This window comes from Protopterus annectens, chromosome 1.part0, assembly GCF_019279795.1.
Source record: "Protopterus annectens isolate FY-2018-M chromosome 1.part0, PAN1.0, whole genome shotgun sequence".
Taxonomy (NCBI): Eukaryota; Metazoa; Chordata; order Ceratodontiformes; family Protopteridae; genus Protopterus; species Protopterus annectens.
The window spans coordinates 516214597-516240295 of record NC_056725.1 but is presented as its reverse complement, the minus strand read 5'-3'; the positions used below and the strand labels follow the sequence as shown (position 1 = coordinate 516240295).

The following is a 25699-nucleotide window of genomic DNA, read 5'->3' as shown; positions in this document are numbered from 1 at the left end:
AGCTGCTTAGTCGCTTGGTTGACGAGGGGTGAATAAAGAGCCTTGCCCTGCTGGGCATTCAAGTGTCGGGGTATATTAGTGCTTGCTATTAGGTCTGAGCAAGTGCTGGGTTGTAGGATGCTTTTTGAGTGCTTAGATTGAAAGTTAGACTAGTTTCAAGGGAAAAACTGAAGAGGAGACTAAGTGGAGCCGGGAATAATTTAACCCTAGCTAACCGGCACTGCCTGGTGCACAAACCTGTGCAAACGCTTTTTTTGTAGCAGGGAAATGAAAGAGATAGAAGTTAGCCCAAAATGGCCAATAAACTACTAACTACTGGGCTGGAACCACTCCTCCAGGGACAGATAGGCTTCTCAAAGCTCCCCTCTCTCATAGGTGAAAAGAGAAACTTCTTTCTATCCAAGTAAGGTATGGTCAACTCAGAAACTTATAACACAGCTCTGAATTCAGCACTAGCCTGAAAACTGGACTATACTAGCTTAGAAAGGCGGGAAACAAGGATTTTTTTTGTTTTTTTTAAAGATAAGGCAAAAACAGTAACAAATACACTTAAAACAGCTTTAAGCGACTACAAACGATCAGAAAAGGCTATCGCACTTTAGTGTGTAGCCTAGAACAGTTAAACAAATTATTTAAACAAAAAACAACTTTTTAAAAGTGCAGGCAGTCAAATAGGTACAATATGTGAAAAAAAGACAAGCTTTTGAATTACAATAAACGCAGGAAAATCTGCGTTTAGGCGGAAAACAGTTAAGTACAGCAAGAAAGTACAGAAAACTGATATTTAATCACTCCAAAGTTTCTCTTCTAAGCTAGAAGGCTTGCATCATTTTAAGGCTTTCTAGTGTTTCTTCCTCCATTTGAGCCTGCATCTTCCTGCCAACTAAAATTCCTGTCTTGGAAAACCATTTTCTTGGTGGCCATTACATCAGCATGTAGGGTGTCCGAACTTCAGGCCTTATCTATTAAACCCCCATACTTGATTTTTCACACTGACAGAGTGTTGCTCCGGACTAACCCTTCCTTCCTTCCTTCCAAAGGTATGTTCAGAAGCTAATTTAAATCAAACTATTGAACTCCCAACTTTCTTCAGGAACCATTCCAACAAGTTGGAGTATATGTTGGATAAACTTGATGTTCACAGAGAACTCAGATTTTATTTGGATAGAACCAAAGAATTTAGAAAATCAGAATAACTTTTTGTCTTTCATTCTGATACCAAGAAAGGGCTACCGGTGTCAAAAGTCACTATTTCCAAATGGTTGACTGACTGTATACAATTCACATATTCTTCCGTGAATCAACTGTTGGAACAGAACGTGAAGGCACATTCCACAAGGGCTGTTTCTACCTCTTCAGCTTAAATGGCTAAACTGCCGTTAGACACAATATGTGCAGCTGCCACTTGGTCAAAGCCACATACCTTCATTACGCATTACAAAGTGGATAAGGCCTCCAGGGACAGGGCTTCCTTTGGTTCCACTGTCCTCAGGAATATACTCCCGTGAGCCACCCAGGATGAATGGTGCTTGGGACGCTACCCATTTGTAAGAATGAACAGCGCGATTGGACAACTTCACATAAGTGAACTGTACTTACCATAACATTCCATGTGAGTTGTTCATCTTGCCTTCATTCTTACATTCCCTCCTGCCTACCCCCTCCAGGCTTCTTGAAGAATGAGTAAGAGATTTGGGGTCTGTTGGGTCTTTGTATAGGATTTCTTACTCTGGCTGGAGTAATGTTCATGTTTTCTTATGTTGTATATGTTGGGATCAGCAAACTAGATCTGAGGTGAGGCAGAGAGCATCATGGGATAGGGACTTGGCCTCGAGCTACTCGAAAACCTTGAGCTTGTGAAAGCGGCCGACTCGGAGCTGAGGGATCGGCTCCGAACTCATTTGTAAGAATGAAGGCGAGATGAACAACTCAGATGGAATGTTATGGTAAGTGTATAACTTTTTTTTTTTGTTTTATTCTGTCATGCAGAGTGTCATCAGTTAAGATGAGTATCAATCTTTGACCAACAAAAGTTCTATAATTCATACTGTTTTGGTATAGCTAAAGGGGACAAGGACGAAAATAACTCTCCTTTAAGACTGATACCGACCCCAGCGGGTTCCAAGACCTACCCTTTAACAGTCTTTATTGATAGAAGCTTAAAACCTTTTCAGAACATTTGGAACCATATTTTAAAAGACTCTTGAAGTTTTTATTATGTATTTCTGATGATTTGTGTAATAAAACTATCTCTTTTTTAACTATCGACATAGCAGACCTATTTTTCTAGCATACCACACCAGACTGGGTTAGCTGTGTTTTATGAAATTCTATGCTTGCGTGATTTTTTTTGTGGACAGTATAAGATTTGAGTTTTAGTGGGGTTAATGGAATTGGTCTTAGAGTATAGCTTTTTATATTCTGAGGGTGAATTTTTCAAGCAAATCAAAGGTGTGGCCATGGGCGCTACATGTACTTCTGTAAACACTAACATGGTTGTGTTAAAATGGGAATTAGACTACGTTTTTAATTCAAATTACCTTAGTTAGACCAAGTATTGTAGGTTCTTGAATGACATATGCATTTTTGGATAGACACTGAGAACATGATGCATCAATTTCTGGAATACGTTAATTCTACCTCCACTTTTTTTGAAGTTTACACACATTCATAAACTGGTCATGTTGATTATTTGGATGTTACTGTGGAAAAGGGGCAAAAAGGTTTTTCTTCGAAGATCTGCAGAAAGCCTACTTTTTCAAACTCGTACTTGCATTTTAAGAGCAATCACCTCTTAAGTCAAAAACAAAGTCTTGTTAAGGGTCAACTGGTTAGTTGTCTAGAATGACATCTAATGATGAGGCTTTTATGAAGGAGGTAGAAGTTCTTCATAGTAAGATCATGCAAAGGGGTTACCCAAAAAATGTTTTTGAAGAAATCATTTCTGATGTAAAGGAGGCCAGAACTGAAAGGTTTAAACCATTGTTAGGACTAAATACTACTCCCGTTAATATAAGCAAGCTTCCTCAAAAGCCCCCTATTTATGAGAGGGCAGTAATACTTCAGTAGTGTAATAATTCCCTGTTTTTCAGGAAGATTATTGAGAAGAATTGGGCTGTTTTTAAGGCTGATTTGGCATTGTTTAAAGTATTGGGTAAGAAGCTTAGTCTTGTATATAAAAGGTCTAACAACCTCAGGAATATTTTAGAAACACCTAACAGGCCAGACATCACTGGAAATATGGACCATATTATTAAACATAACAAAAATGAGGTATATGTAGTCATTGTAAATATGTTTGGGAAGATTGCATAGTTCCAATCATTTATTACTTCAGGAGTAGTTTATATTGCCTTTTGTGTAGACTGTAAATCTTTTTATGTAAACAAAACAGAATGTGTTTTAGAAAAAGAATATGGGCCAGATTCAATAAAGCCTACACTAAGTGTACACTGTTCTGAGTGAACAGACAACATGGACATAACTTGCACCTTCTTCCTCCTACTTTTAGTTTTCCTACTGAGATTCTTGCAATTTTAAATATCGACAGGGATTCATAAAGGTTACCACAAAGTGTAGACTACATGTACACTTAGTATAATCTTTCTGAGTGACTAGAAAGCACAACAAATGTGATAAGAATTTTATTGAATACATATCGTGTTCACTTAGTGTAGGCATTATTGAATCTGCCCCTATATGAACATATTTATGATGTCAGCAAGTGTAATAAGAATAATGCTCTTTATAGGCATACCCTTACATGTTTAGGAGGCATAAAGAGCACTGAACGTTTTAAATTTGCTGTATTAGAACAGGTAATTAAAGATGTCAGAGGTGGAGCCTGGGAGTCAAGATTGGAATTTAGGGAGTTAACTTGGCAACTTAGGTGAAATGTCAGGTTTAAATTATTCTATTTCTACTTTGAGTGTTTTAAAATTATGTTCAGCAAAACTGAGATTTTTATAAGGATTTCGATTTATATATTTTGATCATTTTTTAAGGGATCCTTTGATTAGTTATTTGTGGTAGGTTGTTTTGTACTTTAAATGTAGCTTGTGAACATTTTAACTTCAGTTCTGAAGGACTAAAGTGCTGAACTAAAATTTATTAAATGTTTTATTAGGCACCATTTCAAGTGTTGGAAGTTGGTGTTTTTCTGGTTGCCCAGAGTTTTGGGTCTGATTGCTTGTCTGGTTCACCATAATTTTTCAGTTCTAGCTGTCCTCCGGTATCATATTGTTTATGACCATAAGCCCACCCCTGGAGGTTATGAGAACAACAGCTTCACCTCGGGGGCCTACCTGTGCCCCTCAACTCCCTCCCAGCATGTACACCCCTTTTCATGTGACTGCAAAACCTACTGACACTGGCTTGGGAGGTGATTTTCCCAAGTTCTCCCTGCACTGTCTCAATGCCTCAGGCAAGCCTCGTCTTGCCCCTGAGCATTAGCGAGCCAGCCGTGAACCATACCCACCTGGGATAGGCATGAACATCCATGCTTGCTAGCTCCATCATGCCACTACTTGAACTCCAGGTCACCGTGGCTGAGTTCAGTAATATATCCATTCATGACACGGAGATGACTTGTGATTCATAAGAGTGAGTACATGGATATCATAAGAAAAAAGCCATAGCTGCAGTTTTCCCTTTTTAATGTTCTTTTGCCAGACTTTAGTGTGATATAGCACTGAGAAAAGGCTTCTAAGATTTTCTTTTGGCTGTTGACTTACTTGCTAGTTTGGAAGTTTTTAATTTGTATTGAGAGAGCTTGGACATACTATTGCCCAGGTCCTACTGCTAGCACTTTATTAAATCCTTTACTTCATTCAGCATTCTTAATTTTGAAGAAATACAGTGCAAATTCAAGTTGTCTGTCTACAGTTCGATTTAACGTACATTCAGCTTGATTAATGATAGGTTCCAAGTCCTGTCCTCCTAGTTTTTGGTGACATGTAAATGAGTAAACCAGTTTTGCCTGTTAAGCTGACTTATTAGCATGACTTTGTATTGTCCCATGTAATGATTTTGAAATAATCCGCTTTACCCTTTAATTGCATTGTGTAGTCAGTTTTGGTTTGATTCAGTTTGGTAAGAAAGGGTCTTGCTATCTTTGTCATAAATAAAATATACCATAGATAAGACACAGTGCTGTATTCAGTTTAGGAGTATGGATAGTATAGTCACTTAAGAGGCAGACATTTTAGAAATGAAATTTAGATATTGTCACAAGCTGGCATTATGAGAAAGTTGAATAGTATGCAAACTTTAGGGAGAATAAAGAGGTAAGCATGTCCTCCCATCCAGTACTTTTACTGAAGTGTTTGGCAAATTTGTCAAATACACTCCCAAGTTGGGCTCTCATTTAGGATTGGGAGAATCTATTTAGAACATTTGATTACAGTTCCCAATTTGTAAAAGGAGAGCCTTAATAAGTTGTGCCATGTCTGCAAAAAGTACGGCTGTTAGAGTGGTATTCAGTGAACCTAGGGGTTGAGTGAAAAAGAAAACCTTTATTGGCAGTCATTCTGCCTTATGGGTCAGTGTGAGCCTCAGAAGCCATTAGGATGAAGAGCATAGAACTCTTGTTCTACCTTGAGTGCAGGCTGAATGGCATGCTACCTAGAGGTGTATTTGTAATCTTGACAGTATGCATATGAGAACTTTGTGTTTTATAAAATCAAACTTAAATATAACAACACAAATTATTTTAGGTTTGAAGAGCAGAATGAAACTCGACTGGAGGTTAACCTTCGTTGTCTTTTCGCTTGCAATGCTGCTGTACAGTGGCTAGATATCCGTCTACAGATGATTGGCATTTTAGTGATAACTGGAATCGCTACAATAGCTGTCATTCAACATGTCACCAGAAGTGTAGACCCAGGTAAGTTTATTTGTCTGTCTGTATATTTAAGTATGTACATATGTATGTCGTTTTGACTAGGCCAGTGGCCTGTTTTCAGGGAGACCTGATATGGTATTAATACTGACTAGGGGAATTTGGCCAGAGTACCAGGGAAATTCTCCAGCTCTTTTTGATTGTGGGAATGGGTCTGCTGACTGTGCACCATGATGGCAGAGACTGATAGGGAAAGGAGGAGAGAAGGAGAGATGGAGGTGGAAGAGGTCCCATAACTAATTCAGAAGTTGATTTTACTGCCTTGTCTAATGGTGGACTGGATGATGAAATACTCAAAGCTGCGATCACTGGAAGGCAACTAGCAATACTATGACTGGTGAAGCTTGAAAAAAAACTTCTGTTCCACAGAAAAAAATGTGATAATGTCATCAGCATGTGCAACAAAAAAAGGAGGAAGCAGGAAAGGTACTTCAGGAATGTTGACAATAAATGCAGAGGTTGCACAGACGTGAAATAAATGACTTTGTACAGGAAAGTATGTCCGTTGGTGATAAAAAGGGCAAAGGATGGAGCAACCATGGAATAGGTATGTGCTGTCAACACTATGGTAAATCTGCTAGGGTTTAACATAAAAGTAATCTGTTCACATATGTATTTTGGTGCAAAACCTTATACTGATATAACTTTTTTTTCAGTCTTTGCCATTGCTGTCAACCATCAGCCTTGGTTGTTAGCTCACTCATTCTCCATTACTGGAGCAAGGGACTTTGAGGTCCTATTAGCCCAGAATAGGAGAGATTTGATTTTTGTGTGTGTGTGGTCCGGGTGGAATTGGGATTTTAGGAAGGGGTCAAACCAAATCTCTAGGTACTTGAATGAAGTGATGAAGTGAAATTTAGAGGTTTGTGTATAGAGCATAGTGCCAAAAAGCATTGTTTTTGTTTTAGAGGGGGTTAGTCGTAATTGTTTATTACTGACCCATTGAATAAGTTCATGAAAATCAGCCTGAAGTTCAAGTACAAGAGAAGAGACAGAATGGTTGGAGTTGAAGGACCATGTCTTTAGCATAACACAGGAGAGAAAAATGGGGTATGCCAAAACACAAAGTTTGTCAATGTAGGTAGAAAAGAAGAGAGGTGCCAGAATAGATTCTTTAGGACACCTTTCTGCACAGGGACTGATGCAGAGGCTGATGAATTGAAATTAACTGAGAAGTGGCGGTTAGAGAGGTAATTTTTAAGCCAGGTCAGTGTGTCGTCACTAATGCCTGTTTCAGTAAGATGTTCTAGGATAATTGGGTGATTGACAAGGTCAAAGGCACTGGTGAGATCAATAAAAAAAATTTCCAGTAATTATGCCTTTGTCCATTCTAAGAAGAATGTTGTTGCAGAATGTCCAGGTAGCTGTGGAAGTACTGAGACCAGAGCAAAAGTCATTCTTCTTTTGAGAGAGGTGGTGGTAGTGGTTGATGTGTTGAGTGAGTTGCAAATAAAGCAATTTTCTAGAATCTTTCCAAGGATAGGGAGAATAGAAATGGGTGGAAAGCATGATGAATTAGAGAGAATTGGAGGGGTTGGGTTTCTTAGGGAGGCTTTACGATGGCATTTTTCCAGATATTGGGCATAGTATTAAGTGTAATACACAGGTTGTAGATGTGTTTCAGTGGGGTTATGATGTCTCTATAGTAACAAATAAAACATGGGTGAAGGTTGTCAGTACCAGATATCAAGTTTTATCTGATCAAGGAGAAAGGGTATATGTCCTTGGATGTGATGGATCTGAAGTCAGATGTAAGGATGTATGGAGAGGGGAGGTGGGGAGTGTCAGATGCAGTTTGGGGTTGACTAGAGAAATGGCAGGGATGGTTACTGAAATGAAAAAGGAAACCAGAGGCAGAGTTGACCGGACTGAATTGTATAAAAATAATCACAAAATATTTAGATAATGGGTATGAAAATTTCAGTGTAAAAAAGGAATAAGAAAAAACAAGCAATATGTAAACAATCACTTGAATTGAATGACTTCATATGGAGACTTCAAGTTACCTGTGAAAGGAAATTAAAAGTATATAGTATATGAAAAAAGAAAGCGTTATGTGAAAGTATGTATAACTGAAGAAACTCTGGAGCATTTTTTTATTTCAGGTAATAGGTTTAGAGGATATAGGAATAGATAATGCATATACAATTGAAAAGCTAAGAAATGTAATCATGTATGACATTGTACATAGATTGTAGGAGAAAATGGGATGAAAAGTTTTAAAATATTAAAGAGAATCATGATAAAAGAAGAGGTCTTATACTAACGAGGGTGGGTGAAATATTGTACAATGAACAGTGGAATTTGCTTGAAATGCTAAAAAAATTGTTAGATTTTTTCTGTGGCAGAAAGAGTTAGGGAATTAACAAAAGATATTTTGAAATAATTATAAAAATGTATTGCTATCATTAGGCCAGGGTAGAGACCTTCAGTTGTAGGATATAGATAGTTGTTCTTTGGCTTTTCATGTTAAGCAAATGAAATAAGTAAATAAATGTTCACATTTTTTTCAGTTGAGCACACATGAGGATAATGATGTGATGTTATGTGATCCTATCTCGCCTATATTCTGACTGATGGGTTCGGAGCCGATCCCTCGGCTCCGACTCGGCACGCTTATGCCAAAGAGCGAAGTCTCTTATTGGCTGAGCTTACTATATCCCAGGATGCACCACTACCAGTCCCCCAGATCTCGTTTGCCGCTAACCTGCGAAGACGTGGTCTCGAGCTGGCTGAGCTGAGTAGTAATTTTACTAACTTTTTTCTGTCAGAATTTTGCTGTTCTTGTCATAAAAAGCTGTTTTAACGGCTATTCTTCACTTTTGTGTGTGTTTGGAGTTTGTGAGAAGACTTTGTTGTGTGATTGGGCGTTGATTTTGATTTTAGGCCTCCTTCATCTTAGGGCCTTCCCGGTCAGTCAACCCCCTTAAACCTTAGAGGGTTTCAAAGTACCCTTTAGTTATTTGTTACAGTTTCTTTACCTAATCGGCAACTGTAAACCGATTATTAGGTAGTGTCAGTAAAACAGAAAGTCAGTGGATAGTTCCTTTCTGTCAGGGATTACTGATTTTTTTGTTGCTATAATGTCTCAGAATCCTAGGCCTTCGGGCTTTAAAAAATGCACCAAATGTAATTTCAAAATGTCCATCACAGACGATCACTCGCTCTGTGTGTATTGTTTGGGTGCAAAACATTTACAAGAGTCATGCAGTGTGTGTCACGCTTTTTCCTCAAGGGTCCTCCAGGAGAGGAAGAATAAACTTATTCTTAAAGGGTTAATAAAACCTTCCTTTGAAGAAGCTCTGGCATCCTCTCCTTCTCCAACTAAAAAGAAAAGGATGTCGGCTCCGACCAGTCCGTCGGATCCGACCGCCAAAAGACATAGGCAGGCTTCTCCTTCGGTTCCAAGGACTTCGGAGCTGAGGGCAGAACGGTCTGCCTCGATGCCACCAGTCTCGACTCCTCTGGCTTCGGAGCCGATGGCTGGGGCATCGAGAGGCGGGTCACCTTCGGCTCCACTGGTCTCGGAGCCGACAAGGTTGCCCGCTCAGACACTTCTCCTCGGCCAAGTCCTCCTCGGCACCGATGGAATCTAGTGTGGTATTCCTGGCGCCGATAGTCATCGGGTCGCCGAGCCGGTCCCCTAGCCCTTTGGGGCCGTTGGAGAGGCCATCTCGAACCCGTTCAGTATCCTCTCGGTCTTGAGGATGTCGGATTCAGATATAGACAGGGTGCTCCAAAGACTGTTGTAGTCCCGAGTCTTTCAAAATTTTGTTTGGCTCCGACCCAGTTGGCTTCGGAGCCGATAGCCCAGGCCCATCCCATTGCTATTCCTCCTCCGACCGCTTGGCTCCGTCGGAGCAGGTGCTGTTGGAGCCGGTGGAGATCTTAGGGTCGGCTCCGACCCTTACTCCAACCCGGCCTTGGGTCTGAGTTTGGTACACGGACTTCTTCGGCTGGACCCGGGGTGATGTTTGGGACCTATGCTATCGGTTCCGAGCCTCCCTCTCGGTGCTTGGCTGCGGGACTTCCGTCGGCTATCATGGCTCGGGACCGGACACTCCCAGGATTCTGGGGTCCGGCTTTCAGAGCTATGAGGAATGCCTTGGCCAAGTCTTCTTGCCATCTCTCCGGCTTTACCGGCACCTTCCCTGGGCGTGGAGACTGGGTCTTTGGCAGTTCCCCTGTCCGTAGGCAGCGGAGCCCCTGGGCCTGAGGTTACCCCATTGGGGTTCCCCTCCTCCTGAGGGTTCTTGAGTTGTCTTCAGAGGAACCCCAAGGAAGAGATCGTGCAAGAGGAAGCACGTGGACTCCCCGAGTCTATTACATCGGACACTGATCTTGATGATGCGGAGGGGTCCCAGTCGTCCTCGGATGATGTCTCATTTGCAGACATCTTAGAGATCCTCAAACAACGAGGCGGCTGGATATCCAAACCCCTCTGCTGATGAGTCAGTGCTCCTCAAGGCCTTTGGGGCTCAGCCCTCCGCCTCCTGGGTGTCTCCGCCCTTGACGAGCTCCTGGATTTAGTTTGTCAAGGGCGTGGGAACATCCAGATACCGTGGAACCAGTCCCTTCTCGTCCTAATAAATTTTTGTCTGCCCCACCGAGAAGGAATTCCTCACTAAAGGCGTGGCTGTAGATGCCATGGTGGTGGCATCTGCTACACAACAGGACGTGGCAGAGGCTTCAACGTCCGTCCATCCTCCTAATAAGGAGTCTAGGAGCATGGACAGGTGGAAGCGCACCCTGACTTCAGCGGCCTTTACTTTAAGGTCTCTGAATTATTTGGCACATTTTACCAGGCTTCAGAGGGATCTGGTCAAGGATCTGTCAGATTCCCTCTCGGGTAACCTACCTGAGCAGCTAGCCCAGTCGGTTAGCTCTCAGTTGGCTATCCCACGTCAATTTCTAACTCGTCCATGAGGCTCATTTCCTATGCGGCCGAAGGCGGGTAGAGCGGCAGGCACAGGCGTGGCTCACGGAGACAAGCCTGGCTCCGCTGTGTCAGTTCATGGAGGCCTTCAAGTCTTCCTTCGACGCTCCCTTTGTTGGGTCCACTTTGTTTGGACCTAAGGTTAAAGACACCCTTACCGCTGTGAGCAAGAGGGAAAAACTTTATCTGCCGTAGGTGCCGTTATTCCACTCCTTTCGGCCTTATCCCAAGGCTAAAGGAGGGGAAGATGTGGTTCCGTAAATCACGTAAGTTTTTTCTCAACAGCAGGAAGATTCCCCTTCCAGAGGCAGAGGACGGGGAAATTTTTCTGGGAGACGCCGTCCCAGAGGCGGCAGAGGGCCCCGCAATTCTGGAGACCGCGAGTCCTTTCGTGGCTCTTCAGCCTCCCACACATCATGAGGGATTGCCCGGCTGTGCTGCTCGGGTGCCGTTTTGCCAAGCACCTAAAAGCCTGGGAGTCAATCACTCAGGACAGATGGGTGCTTCGGATCATTGCCGGAGGTTACGCCATCCCATTCACATGTTCACCCCACCGTCCAAAAATCCCGGACCCACCACCCAGTCAAAGGGAAATTGCAGCCGCAGAAGCTTTAAAGCTGCTAGAAAAAGGAGTCATCCAACCGGTCCCCACAGACCAGATCGGATCCGGAAATTACTCCAGGTTCTTTTTAGTGCCAAAAAAGACAGGGGACCTGAGACCAATATTGGATCTCAGCAGACTGAACCAATCCGTCACGAAATCCAAATTCCGAATGGTCACGTTACAATCCATTCTCCCATTGTTGGAGAAGGATGTTTGGATGTGCTCCATAGACCTCAAGGACGCCTATTATCACATACCGATACATCAGGCATCCAGGAGGTATCTGCGCTTCAGCCTGGGAGTCAGTCATTTCCAATTTTGTGCACTGTCCTTTGGTCTCACCACAGCCCCCAGGGTGTTAGTGACTGCTCACCTGAGGAGTCTTGGATTCCAAGTGTTTCCCTATCTGGACGACTGGCTCCTGACTGCCACCACCAGGCATCTACTAATGGACAACCTCAAAGCCACCATCTCCCTGGGTGCTACCCTGGGGATTACATTCAATTGGTCAAAGTCTGTCTTGCTGCCCTCTCAACGCATAAGGTTTATAGGAGCAGAGATAGACTCAAAATTGATGCGTTTTCTTCCTACCGAAAGGATCCAAACTTTACAGGGCCAAGTTCAAGCTCTGATTTCAAGATCCAAAGCCCCAGCCAGGATGGTCCTACAAGTTTTAGGTTCATTGTCTGCCACGGTTCTTCTAGTTCCTCTGGCAAGATTGCACATGAGAATTCTTCAGTGGCTATTGTCAACTCAATGGTCTTTTCAGGACCTTCCCCTCAATCATCCCATCATGATTACAGGAACATGCAAACGGGACCTTCGCTGGTGGCTTCAGACATCCAATCTAAATCAAGGAAGCCCCTTTGTTATTCCCTCTCCAGTGGTTACCCTGACAACAGATGCCTCCCAGATAGGGTGGGGGGGGGCATTGTCTGGGCAGATTAGTTCAGGGCTCCTGGCTTCCAGACAAAGCTCTTCTCCACATCAATGTGTTGGAGATGAGGGCTGTACTTCTGTCCCTACAGGCCTTACACAAGTTTCTTCCTCAGGGCATCATCGCCACCCACACAGACAACATGTCGGTGGTCTGGTATCTAAACAAACAAGGAGGGACCAGATCTTACCCCCTTTGCAGAGAGGCCATGAGGGTGTGGGAATGGGCTGTAGCTACCAACCGTTTTTTGGTAGCGACCCACATTCCGGGGAAATCAAATATATTGGCAGACAAATTGAGCAGGACAATTCTCTCTCCTCACGAGTGGTCCCTAAACGAAACAGTAGCAGCTCAGGTTTTCCGGAGATGGGTGACGCCGTGCTGCGACCTATTTGCAACCCCACTAAACACGAAGTGCAAAAGGTTCTTCTCCTTGACTCCACATCAGGGAGAAGTAGCTATGGATGCTCTAGCACAACCTTGGCCAACAGGGCTACTTTATGCCTTTCCTCCGATTCCACTTCTCTCCAAAGTCATTCAAAAGCTTCTCAATTGGGGTCCGCAATGATACTGATTGCCCCATACTGGCCTCGTCAGGTATGGTTTCCTTACCTGAAGAAACATGCGGTGGATGATCCGTGGACTTTAGACCTAATTCCGGATCTGTTAATTCATCAGTCGGGACGACAGCATCAGTCCCTTCACTCCTTGAAGTTGACAGCTTGGCTCCTCCACTTCCGACTTTAGTCAGAAGTCACACATTAGACCCGGAAGTTATTCACATTTTATCTTCGGCCCACAAACCCACCACTAAGAAATTGTACCTCAGTAAGTGGAAGAGGTTTGCTATCTGGGCTCAACTCAGGGGCTTAGACCCTATCACTGCTCCTATCCCAGAGGTTTTAAAATTCTTGACATCCCTATTTAATCAAGGATCTTCTGTCTCTACTATTAAAGTCCAACTAGCGGCTATCTCTAAATTCCACGAGTCCATGGATCCTCCATTGATGAGCAGCAGACTATGCAAAACTTTCATTAAAGGTGCGGGTCTGTTAAGACCCCAGTTTTTCATCCTGCCTCCGTGGGACCTTGACTTGGTGCTTGTGCGTTAACATCCTCCCCTTTTGAACCGGCTGCTACATGTGAGTTAAAATATCTGTCTTGGAAAACGGCCTTCTTAGTTGCAATTACTTCTGCAAGAAGAGTTTCAGAGCTTCAAGCCCTGTCTATCAGACCACCGTACTTGATATTTCACAAGGATAGAGTATCACTTAGGCCTAATCCATACTTTGTTCCAAAGGTCTGTTCTAATTTCTGTCTCCAACAATCCTTAGAGCTACCAGTTTTCTTCCCAAAATTCTCCAATGAAGCAGAATACACTCTCCATAAATTGGATGTTCACAGGCAATTGCGCTTCTATTTAGACAGGACTCAACAAATTCGTAAGTCAGACCAATTGTTTGTGTCCTTTTCAGACAATAAATTGGGCAAAACCATCACAAAAGCTACTATCTCCAAATGGATTAGAGATTGTATAACTCAGGCTTATTCTTCTTGAATAAGCAACTTACAACGCCTATCAAAGCTCACTCTACCAGAGCTATGGCGACTTCTATAGCTTTTCATTCCAAGCTTGCTATCTCGGAGATTTGTGCTGCTACTTGGTCCAATCCGCACACTTTCATTTCCCACTATAAATTGGATGTGGCATCTAAAGGCGAGCATCATTTGGTTCCACGGTACTCAGGAGTGTTTTCCAGTGAGCCACCCAGGATTCAGGTGCTAGGACGCTGTCCCATCAGTCAGAATGTGGCGAGATAGGATCACATAACATCTTTTAGTTATGTACTCACCATAACTTCAGATGTTTGGGATCCATCTCGCTACATTCCTAATACCCACCCTCCTTCCCCTGCCTTGGAGATCAGAAGAGATTGAACGGTTTTGAGTTCTACTGTTTTATCTTGTTTCATCTGACGATGTTATATAAGCAGAGCGTGCATGTGTGCATGTATGCGGACAAACTAGATCTGGGGGACTGGTAGTGGTGCATCCTGGGATATAGTAAGCTCAGCCAATAAGAGACTTCGCTCTTTGGCATAAGCATGCCGAGTCGGAGCCGAGGGATCGGCTCCGAACCCATCAGTCAGAATGTAGGCGAGATGGATCCCAAACATCTGAAGTTATGGTGAGTACATAACTAAAAGTTTCTCTTGGTGGCTGAGCAAGGATTGCAAAGTTCAGTTAGTTTCTTTAGCAATCAGTTAATGTTTTGATGATGTTGGAAAGCATGTTATATAGCAGCAATGTCGTTCCTTAAATCACTGCTGCATTATTCCATACTGTTGGGGTATCTCACCAAAGTACCCTGTTCAGACATCCAGGTTATTTGGTGAGAAAACCCAACAGTTTGGAATACTGCAACAGTGATCAGTAGGACATTCACTGTTATGGTAAGTTCTTAAACAGCTGTACTTTCTGAAGCAAGGCTTCTGAAACTTCCTACGTTTTCCTCAATGACCGTATTACCATAACTTACTTGAGTATTAATTTCTCCGATATCTCCACCATGTGTGACACAATTAACTTTTTGTCATGCTTAGTTTGCTTATATGCTTAGTTTTCTGGACTTGAATGCACTACACAAGACATTTTACATAGCAAACAAAAAAACACTTTTAATGATCCAATATTTTTAATAAAACTATTGTCTTCTTAAGGCAACAGTAAAAACTTAAGAATTTGGGAAACAGTGAATTGACTTCACTCAACATAAATCATAAAAGCAGCATTTATGTTTTACTTTTCAGAATTTCACAGTCTTGGATAGCAGATGTTTTTTTTGTCTCCAGTATGTAGCAGTCTCTTAACAAACAGCAAATTCAGTTTTGGTTCGCTATAGCATAGTCTTTTAACAAGCAGCAGTTTATAATACTATAGTTTGTCAAGCCCTTTAGTAAACAGTTTTTAGAAATTACTTTGCTCCCATCAGCTTACAACTCTTTTTATGAAACTGTTTTCTGTAGGCCCTTTTCCAGTCTAGCTTTTCTAACAGGTCAGACATGTTTTTCTTTCGAAGTGTCGGTAACAGCAGCCTCCTCTTTCTGTTGTACTAGTGAACTCCCCTCTCTTTGAATCATCAATGTTTTTTAAAGATCAAGACAACTAAACTTTGATCAGCTGAAAGCTCAAATTAATATGTGAAATTTAAAGGTAAGATCTTTTAAATTTAGGATAACTCAGGACATATTTTTTTAAAATAGCTCAGGGCTTACATGTTGGTCATCACGTAGCAACCCTGTTCCTCTGTCCCAACAGACAGACCTTGTAATGATGCAGCATTAACATGGGGATTGCCTTTTTATTATGTAAAATGTTCTTCATTAGCTTTGCCTAATTTAAACACCTCTGAGTTGCTAATGAATGTCATTTTCTACAAAAACAACCGGTTCACTGATGTTTATTTATGCATTCAGGAGACCAAATAAGAAACTATTTACAACTTTTAAAATTTACTCTTAGGTTTGGCCACATTGACGTTAGCTGTATTATTTAGGGAATTGCAGGCATTGCATCCTCTTGCATGAGAAATTTTTGAGTCCTCTTTCCTTCCATGCAGAAGAAACCAGCAGTAGATTGTCAGTTTAGTCTTCTGGGTTTGACTGAATGGGCTTTGATAGATTTGGTTTGACATAGTAAGTGGTAATTGGGATATTTTTCTCTTTGCAGCCGTTGTGCATTCCTTGGACTCTGGCTCATGCCTGGGATCTCAGACAGTAGAGATCTACTATTCCTATCTTATAACAGTACTAATTCACTAGCCCTTATTCAAAATGTACTTAACTGCCAGCACTTAAGCAGAACATATTTTCATATTTTATCAGTTTAAATTATAATCTATAAGTATTTTAGTTGTGACACAGTGTCCTTAGTTTAATGCTATCTTTTCTGTATTTCCTCATACCAAGAAGTAAGCAGGAAATTACATTTGTACTCCAGGAATAATTTCTTCTAGGAAGGTGGCAGATTGTTTAGGCAAGGAATTTTCAGTGACAGGTTCTGTATAATTGGTCTGTCTTTGTAAAATGCAGTTTTGATGCTGAACAAAACAAGCTTTGAATATTACCCCTGGCAATCTGTTAGAGGGGATATCAGAGTTATTACTACCCTCTGGTCTTAATTTATCACACATTGCCATGATTCAGGGAGCATAGTCTGCCTCCTTTTAGTGATGTATTCAGCTCAAGATATGATTTGCTGTTAGAAAAAAAATGCAGTTATTTTAATTACTAATCAGTACAAATGCTACAGCTGGAATATTTATTTTTTTATTGTATTTTATTTTACTTATTTTTTTTATTTTACCTTTGTTTACTGGTAATGTCCAACTGGGCAATTGCCCATTTTCAGTGGAGGCCTGGGGAGAAAGTCTCCAAAAAACAAAACATTCAAAAAATACATAAAAAATAAATAATTAAATAATTACATAAATACAAAAATATGCATAGCATTTACTCAGAATTACAAAATTTCCAAAAATTATAAGCAAAGATAAGGGTTAACAAAAATAAATATTTGTTTGTGAACTAAATATTTACAATGCAATGAAACATTTGGTAGAAAATATAATTTTGAAAGCATGTTAGGCATGTATTAATTGACAGGTAAAAGTGAAATTAAAATAAGAAATCACAAAATATATATAGAGAAAGAGGGAAATATAGAGAAATCAATAGAAGGGTAGAAAAGTATGCACGTAGTATAGCTGGAACATAGTAGCACATAGAGAGACATAGTGTGCAGGAATATAGGATAGGAATATCAATTTTAGCCAGGTTTGGTACAAGAGCACAGCCAATTATTGTTAAGGTGAGCTTTCAGAGGATATTTGAATTTGGAGTGGTTAGCAGTGTTTAGGATTTCTTGAGGTAGTGAATTCCATAGATTGGATATGTGGTTTGAAAAAAAGGAAATCAAACAAACCAAAAAAGATTTAACCGTGGTGAACCAGCCATGAAGATACCGGAACAAAACCAATCAAATCTTAGGCTGAAAATGTTAGGATTGGAGGGTTTTGTTACATGAACCTTTTAATGATGTCTGTTTAGGTGAAGCATTACTTATGATTGTTTAAATTGCACTGAGGAAGGGCTACGCCTGAAAGCTTTGCTGTTTTTTGTGAATAAAAGTTCTTGTGGTTTTTATAGTTAACATTTTCAGCCTAAGGTGTGATTTGGTTTAGAAAAGGAAATCTTTACAAAGCAGCAGCTTGCAAGTACGGCAGGTGCAATGGCAGAGTACAGTTCCAAACAACAAAGCAGAGCCAGCAACAGACTAAACACATCAGTGAAATCCTTTATTGTAGAACAGAGATGTCAGACCGATTTCGGCACAGAGCCTTCATCAGTGATACTACAGACAAGAAGTTGCACTGTTTAAATATTCAAGATCTCCCACTTCCTGTGACATCACATCTCATTTATTTAAAGCTATATTATAATTTATCATTGAGCCCTGGTGTGAAAAGTGCACCTAACTTGACAATCCATCTAGTTTCCTTATAATTTTCAAGGGAGTTGTTATTGGCAAACCCAGGGGACAGCTATGGGGGCCTCATTTGCACCTATTTATGCAGATCATTTTATGGGCTATATAGAGGAAGAACTAATTTACAATGAGGCTCATAATATTTACTTGCCAGAAATCGACAAATGGAGGAGATTTCTAGATGACGGTTGGTGTGGCGTGCGGATATTGAATATCTATGGGAGTTCAAACAATATTTGAATGATAACAAATGGGGTATCGAATTTTCCTTTTCTTATAGTTATAAGGAAATTAACTATTTAGATGTCAAGGTTGTGAGAGAACCTGATCATACCTTGCACACTATGGTGTATAGAAAGTGTCTCCAATACAACAATTTGTTGTACGCTTCTAGTCTGCACCCCACACATACAATCAGAAACATTCCTAAGTCCCAATTTTTAAGAATTAGAAGGATGTGTTCTAAAGAAGAAGATTTCAACAGCTCTAGAGATGATCTTACTTCTAGATTTCTTAATAGAGGTTATAGGATGGGGGACGTTGTTACAGCCAGAGCGTGGGCTTCCAAACAACCCAGGCCTGAGTTAACTTATAAGGAGAAGAGTGAACGTAAGGAATCCGATACATTGAGACTAATAACAATGTTAATTTATTAAGGAATGTGGTTAATAAACATTGGAATATACTGTTGGCCAATGAGGAATTGGGACAGATATTGCCAGAATATTGTCAATTTTCCTCCCATAGAGGCAAGACACTGGGATCTTATTTTTCTTATTACAAACGTTATGGCATAAACAAAAATTATGCAGATCAATTAATCACAGGGGAGAAACTAGTTGGGACTTCTGCATGTGGGCACTGCTCATCATGTCAACATATTTGTAAGTCTAAACAATTTTCTAGTCAGAATACGGGTCAAGTATATGACATTAATTTCTATGCCAACTGCGGATCCGACTGGGTCATTTATTTGGCTAGTTGTACCTGTCCCTCTTTTTATGTGGGACAAACATCCAGACCCCTTTGTTTGAGAATATCTGAACAAATGAGTGACATTCGCAACAAACGCATTACAAGTGCCCTGTATAGGCACTGTCAATCACATTCTACTGCTAGATTCAGGTTTATGGTCATAGATAAAGTATAGGGTGATAGGAAATGCAAGAGGGTTTGGCATTCCTTATTAAATTATAAGGAAACTAGATAGATTGTCAAGTTAGGTGCACTTTTCACACCAGGGCTCAATGATAAATTATAATATAGCTTTAAATAAATGAGATGTGATGTCTCAAGACATGGGAGAGCTTGAATATTTAAACAGTGTAACTTGTCTGTAGTATCACTGATGAAGGCTCTGTGCCGAAACCGGTCTGACATCTCTGTTCTACGATAAAGGATTTCACTAATGTGTCTGGTCTGGTGCTGGCTCTGTCTTGTTGTTTGAGAAAAGGGAATCACCAAAAGTGTTATTGGATTTGATAACTTTTAGTAGGTTTTTGTTGGAGGACCTAAGTGATCTAAGGCAAGAGTAAGTTCGAATCAGATTATTAAGAGAAGGACAGCTGTTAGGATAGTAGAATATGGAATGAGTGAAGTTTAGAAATAGGTTAGGGAGTTCAAGCCATTGTAGGTGTTGCAGTGCAGTACAATGATGAGATCTATAAGGAAGGTTAGAAGCAAATCTTGCTATTTTATTATAACAAGTTTCAAGTTTATTTAAATCAGTTTTTTTGAGGTTGGTGAAGAGTGGAGATGCATAAAGTAGAGAGGAAAGAAGGTATGAAATGGCTATTGCTTTTCTAGTGGTGTCTGTAAGAAAGTGCTTGATTCTGTAGAGGGATCCTAGTTTTATGTGAACTTTATTGTGATTGAAAGATGTGTATCATATCTAAGGTTATTATCTATGGTCACATCTAGCAGTTTTGAATGTGCCACAGGTTCTATTATTGTGTTATTAGAGGAATAGATGGAGAAAGGGGATGAGTAGGCTAGTGGTTTGTTATTAACAAAGAGCATGAGTTTAGTCTTGTTGGGATTGAGAACAAGCTGATAATGAGAAAGAAAGTGTTCAGTTTCATTAAAGGCAGTCTGAGTTAAGGATGTAGCTGAACAAATGAGGGTGGAATCATTTGCTTATTGTGTAATTGTAGCCTTTTTTATGGCAAAGCAGAGTATATTTGTAAAAATAAAGAAGAGTAGTGACCAAGTATGGAACCTTGAGGAACACTGACTGAGACATGTAAAAGAGAAGATAATTGATTGTACCATTTTCCTGCCTGTTGGCGATCAGATAGGTGACTTTCAAACCAGGAGAATGTGGAATGTGATATATTTAAAGATGCTAGCTCATACAGACATTTCTGATAAGAGACTGTATCAAATGCTTTAAACATGTCAAGAAAGATAGAAGACACTTGGAGACCAGAATTTCTAAGCTGATTAATAGTGTTAGTGAAACTAATGAGAGCTGTGGTAGTGCTGTGCTTTGGCCTAAAGCCATATTGTGATGGAGATAGTAAATTATTATCAGTAAAGTTTTGAAGAATTTGTGTATGAATACATTTTTCCAAGATCTTAGCACAGGGGGAGAGGATAGCAATAGGTCTATAATTGTTAAGTTCAGTGGATGATCCCCATTTGTGTAAAGGGATAATGTATGAAATCTTCCATAATTTTGGGATGTGTTGTTCAGAGATAGACCAATTGATTAAGATAGAGATTGGATAAGAGACAGTGTCTGATGCTAATTTATGGAATTCATTTGGTACTTGATCTGCAGCAAGAGAGGAGGGTTGGAATATGCACAGTAGTTTCTTAATGAAACTAGTAGGTACAGATTTCAGATAGAAAGATTTATTGTCATTTTGCATAGGTAGTACTAAGGAAGAGTTCTTATTGTTATGTATCAGAGAAAGAATGGAGTTGATGAAGTGGGAATTAAACTACGAGGAAATGTGGTCTATTATGATTGGAAATGGTTGGGTCAGAAGTTGTGATCTGACCAGGGTTTGTAAGGTTTTTGATGGCTTGTCATAACTTTTGAGGAGTATTTCATTAGTTATTCTGTATATTTGTATAGTATTTTTATGTCATTTTTGATTTGTGTTTCGCTGGGTTACATAATTGCCAATATTTGAGGAGAGTCATTCATTTTTTTGTCATCTGGTAGCGGTACCACATTTTTTGTCCATTAGTTTAAGTAGGTTTTTGGTGTCTTTGGTCAGCCAGGATATCCATTTTGCTTTGATGTAGCATTTTTTCGGGGGGGGGCTAATTTATTGAAAATGTCTAGAAATTTGTTATTAAAGTACTGTACAGCTTGATCAAGGTGAAGGTATCTAAGGGGAGACCAATCACAGTTATGAAGTAGAGTATTAAAATTTTCTGTTGAAAAGTTTCTTTTGTTACGTATGAACAGTATTATGTGAAGTTGTTCTATCTCACGTTCATTCTTACTGATGGGTTCGGAGCCAATCCTCTGCTCTGACTCAGCCAACTGCAAAAGCATGAGGTCTTCAACCAGCTCGAGGCCAACTCCTTATCCCATGATGCACCCTGATCTTCCTTCAGATCTCGTTTGCCTCTGCAACTTGATTGGACGTTCACCAGCTCTGGCCAGTGAATAACTTTATTTTTTCTCAAAAAATAGCTGTTAAAATAGCTTAGTTACTTAGTCATTTAGATAGATAGATAGATAGATAGATCGATAGATAGAGTGTTTAGTCTATAATTAGATTATTTAGATAATGTAGTTAGTTATTAGGGCCAGTTTTTTTTAGGCCTTCTTTTCTTTCTATCCCTATCTCACTTAGTTTAATTACTGAGAAATTAGTGGCCATGTTTTTCGGCCTTTTTTTCTCTTTATCTTGAATATCATATTGAGAGTGTGTTTGCATTAGATTATATACTTTTCACAGGGCTCATAGTTATCTTTACTAATATTATAATTAGATATTAGTGGCTGTGTTTTAAGGCCTTTCTTGACTTATCTGTAGCATTACATTGTGTGTGTGTGTGTGTGTGTGTGTGTGTGTGTGTGTGTGTGTGTGTGTGTGTGTGTGTGTGTGTGTGTGTTATTTGTTAAAGTACAGCCCTTCTTTTTATTCAGGGCAGATAAATATTTACATTAATAGCTAATTTCTCAGAGCCTTCTTTTCTCAAGGCTTTACTAGTTTGTTTGTGTCCATGTTACTGTTAGAGCCCTCTTTTTTTAGGGCATTGTTGCTGTGATTTACTATAGTTAGTATGTGCCTTTGTACCTTTGAAATTATGTCTCAACAGGATAAGGAAAAAGCCAAGTCTGGCTTCAAAAAATGCCCAAGATGTGGGCAAAAGATGTCAATAACTGATGGACATACTGAATGTGTCTACTGTTTGGGTGAGGAACACCTGCAGAAAAACTGTGCTGTATGCCACTCCTTTAGCTCCAGAGTGTTGCATGAGATAAAAAGAAAACTCATAGATAAGGGTCTGCTGAAATCCTCTTTCCAAGAGTCGGTGGATAAGTCAGACAAGCACTCCAAAAATACTTCAGAACCGACAAAAAGTCCATCTGCTTCAAAATCAGCTTCTAGTTAAGCTTCGACATCGGTTCCACAGCCTTCGTAACCGACTGTCGTTATGGTTAGGAGCTGGTCCTCGACCTTGGAGCCGATATCTCCTACTTTAAAGTCTCCCATATTACAGTCAATGGCTTTGTCACATTCTTCATGGGCCTCAAGTAGACTGTCTGATTTGGATGTGGACTGCGTGGTGAAGAAGCTTCTACAGATACCAGCACTGACAAAAATTTTATTGGCACGGACCCCAGGGGCTTCAGAGCTGACCTTAGTTCCTCAAACATCTTCTGTTCCTCCTCTGATCTGCATAGATGTCTCGGAGCTGGAGAGCGCGGAACTGATGATCGTGGACCCCTCTGGTCCGACACCTACTCTAGGTTTTTCGGCCCCGACTGCTCTGATGTCTTCAGCGCCGACCAAAGGATCTTGGGCCTGACATTCACCAGTCGGGTCCTGGGAGAATAGTAGGACTGACTTGTTGGTGCCAGCTTTACTTCTTAGGGCTTCGGCTTGAGTGAGTTTGGCCCCAACCTCTGGCTCGGAGCCCTCAGTACCAGTACAGATGGTTTCCATCGAATCTTTGGATCTGAGGGATTCCTCTCATTGGGGCCGAGGGGCCTTTGAGGCTATGAGGAGGGCTTTGTCTGCCCCGACGACCACTCCATCTGTTCGAGCAGCTCCCTCCCTGAAAGCACCGGTGTCTGCCTCTTCATCACATGCCCCATTGAAGTGTAGAGATCCTGAGCCTCAGGGAGCCCCATTGGGTGAGCCATATTCTTCTGAGACCTCTGCAGAAGCTCCCACTGAAGATGTGCCTAGGAAGAGACTCTGCAAGAGGAAGCATCTGGACTCCCTACAGGAGTCAGTCACTTTTGATACTGACTTGGATGAGTCAAAAGGGTCCCCACGGTTCCCCTTCGAAGATATCTCCTTTGTAGATATCTTAGAAATTCTTAAACAGAGGGGTGACTGGAAATCCCTTAACCCTTCTGATGATTAGTCAGTCCTCCTGAAGGCTTTTGGATCTCAACCCTCCACCTCTTGGGTGTCTACACCCTTTGATGAGTTGCTTGAATTATTCACTCAAAGGGCATGGGAGTCCCCAGACACCACGGAGCCTGTACCCAGGAAGCTTAACAAATTTATAACTAGCCCTCAAGATAGACCGTACCTTACTAAAGGAGTATCTTTTGATGCTATGGTGGTGGCAGCCACCAAGAAGGAATTATCAGAGACGTCTTCATCTGTTCATCCTCCTAATAGAGAATCCAGGATTATGGACAGATACAAGAAGTGTATGTTTAGTTCAGCGGCTTTTGTCCTTCGATCGCTGAACTACCTCACACATTTTACTAGATTACTGTAGGAGCTAGGAGATGCCCTGCAGGGTACAGTAGCTGTGGGGGTTTCGGACAAGGTAACTTCCCAGCTCTCCACTCTTAATTCGATAGCGAGCTCGTCCATGCATCTGTTGTCATACACAGCTGATGGTGTGAGCAGAGCAGCGGGCACAGGAATCGCTCTCAAGAGACATTACTGGATGCACTTATGTTCCTTTGCGGAACCTTTTAAGTCTTCCTTCATTAACACCCCCTTTGACAGTAAGTCTCTTTTCGGACCAAAGGTAAAGGAAACACTTACCAGGAGTGAAAAAGACGGAAAGACCTTGTCTACCATCGGAGTACGTTTTTCTACCCCGAATAGAACTTACCCCAAAGGGAGGGGAGGTGGAAAGATATGGTTCCGTAAATCTCAAGCATCTTTCTAGAACACTAGTGGTGAAACCCCTGTAGAGGCAGAGGAGGGGGTAATAATGGAAGACGTTGCCCACACAGCAGAGGGGGTCTGCAGAACCAAGGCAACAGAGATCAGTTCTTTGGCAAGCCCTATCAGCACTCCTGAAAGGAGGCCCGACTGTTCATCTCTGGAGGCAGTCAGAGGACGCCTATCTTTGTACCTAGACGCCTGGCTAAAAATAAAAGACAGCTGGGTACAAAGCATAATATCCAGAGGTTATGCAATTCCCTTTGCCACTCCACCCCCTCTAGTAAAGAAAATCCCAGACGTTCCACCCAGTCACAGGGACCAAGCAGCCTTAGAGGTCCAAAGGTTGCTGGACAAAAGAGTCATCCAGCCAGTCCCAGCAGACCAGAGAGGATCCGGAACTTACTCAAGGTTCTTCTTAGTTCCAAAGAAAACGGGACTGGAGACCTATTCTGGACCTAAGCAGACTAAACAAGTCAGTAAAAAAGACGAAGTTCCGGATGGTCACTCTTCAATCAATACTTCCCTTGTTGGGAAAAGACAATTGGATGCGCACTGTAGATCTTCAGGATGCGTACTACCACATAAAGATGGACAGACCATCCAGGGATCATCTACGCTTCCAGCTGGGAGCCAGCCATTTTCAATTTTGCGCTCTGCCCTTTGGTCTCACTACAGCCCCCAAAGTGTTCACCAAATGTATGGCAGTAGTTGCCACTCACCTGAGACGGTTGGGATTCCAGGTGTTTCCATATCTAGATGAATGGCTCCTCACTGCCACTACCAAGCATCAACTTATTCGAGTGAGAGACACAATCTTAAATCTCTGCAAACAATTGGGGATTACCATCAACTCAGAAAAATCTGCCTTATCGCCATCGCAACAGATCATCTTTATAGGAGCAGAACTAAACACAGGTTCACTGACATTGTCTGCCACCAGAAATAATTTCTCTCTTACGAAAACAAATATTAGACCTGCTTCCAAGGAAAAAAGCCCCAGTCTCAATGGCACTCGAATTTCTAGGATTGATGGTGGCAGCAATCATTGCCATTCCCCTCACTCGAATGCACATGCGAGTTCTACATTGGCTCTTATTCTTTCAATGGTCCTTTTAGGGGCTTCCAGTGTCACACCAAATTATAACGAATACATACAAGAAGGACCTTCAGTGGTGGCTGACATCTCAACATGTAAGTCGGGGCCATCCATTCGTTCTACCCAATCCCATAGCCACGGTGACCACTGATACTTCCTTGATAGGGTGGGGGTCATTATCAGGGAAGAACAGCCCAAGGCACGTGGAAGAGACACAAGGCTCATCTGCATATAAATGTTCTGGAGATGAGAGCAGTGCTTTTAGCGTTGCAGTCCTTTCAAGACTCTCTACCTCTGGGAACAATTGCAATTCAAACAGACAACATATTAGTGGTCTGGTATATAAACAAA

General features: G+C 41.3%; 1 protein-coding gene across 1 annotated transcript in view; it reads left to right on the top strand.

Moving 5' to 3' along the window:
- The window catches only part of ABCC10 (ATP binding cassette subfamily C member 10), a 1243619-nt gene that overhangs the window by 985510 nt on the left and 232410 nt on the right, over positions 1 to 25699 (top strand). The window contains exon 17 of the mRNA XM_044061090.1: positions 5715 to 5884. Within this exon, the coding sequence (XP_043917025.1) occupies positions 5715 to 5884 (170 nt within the window). The remainder of the gene's footprint in view (positions 1 to 5714; positions 5885 to 25699) is intronic.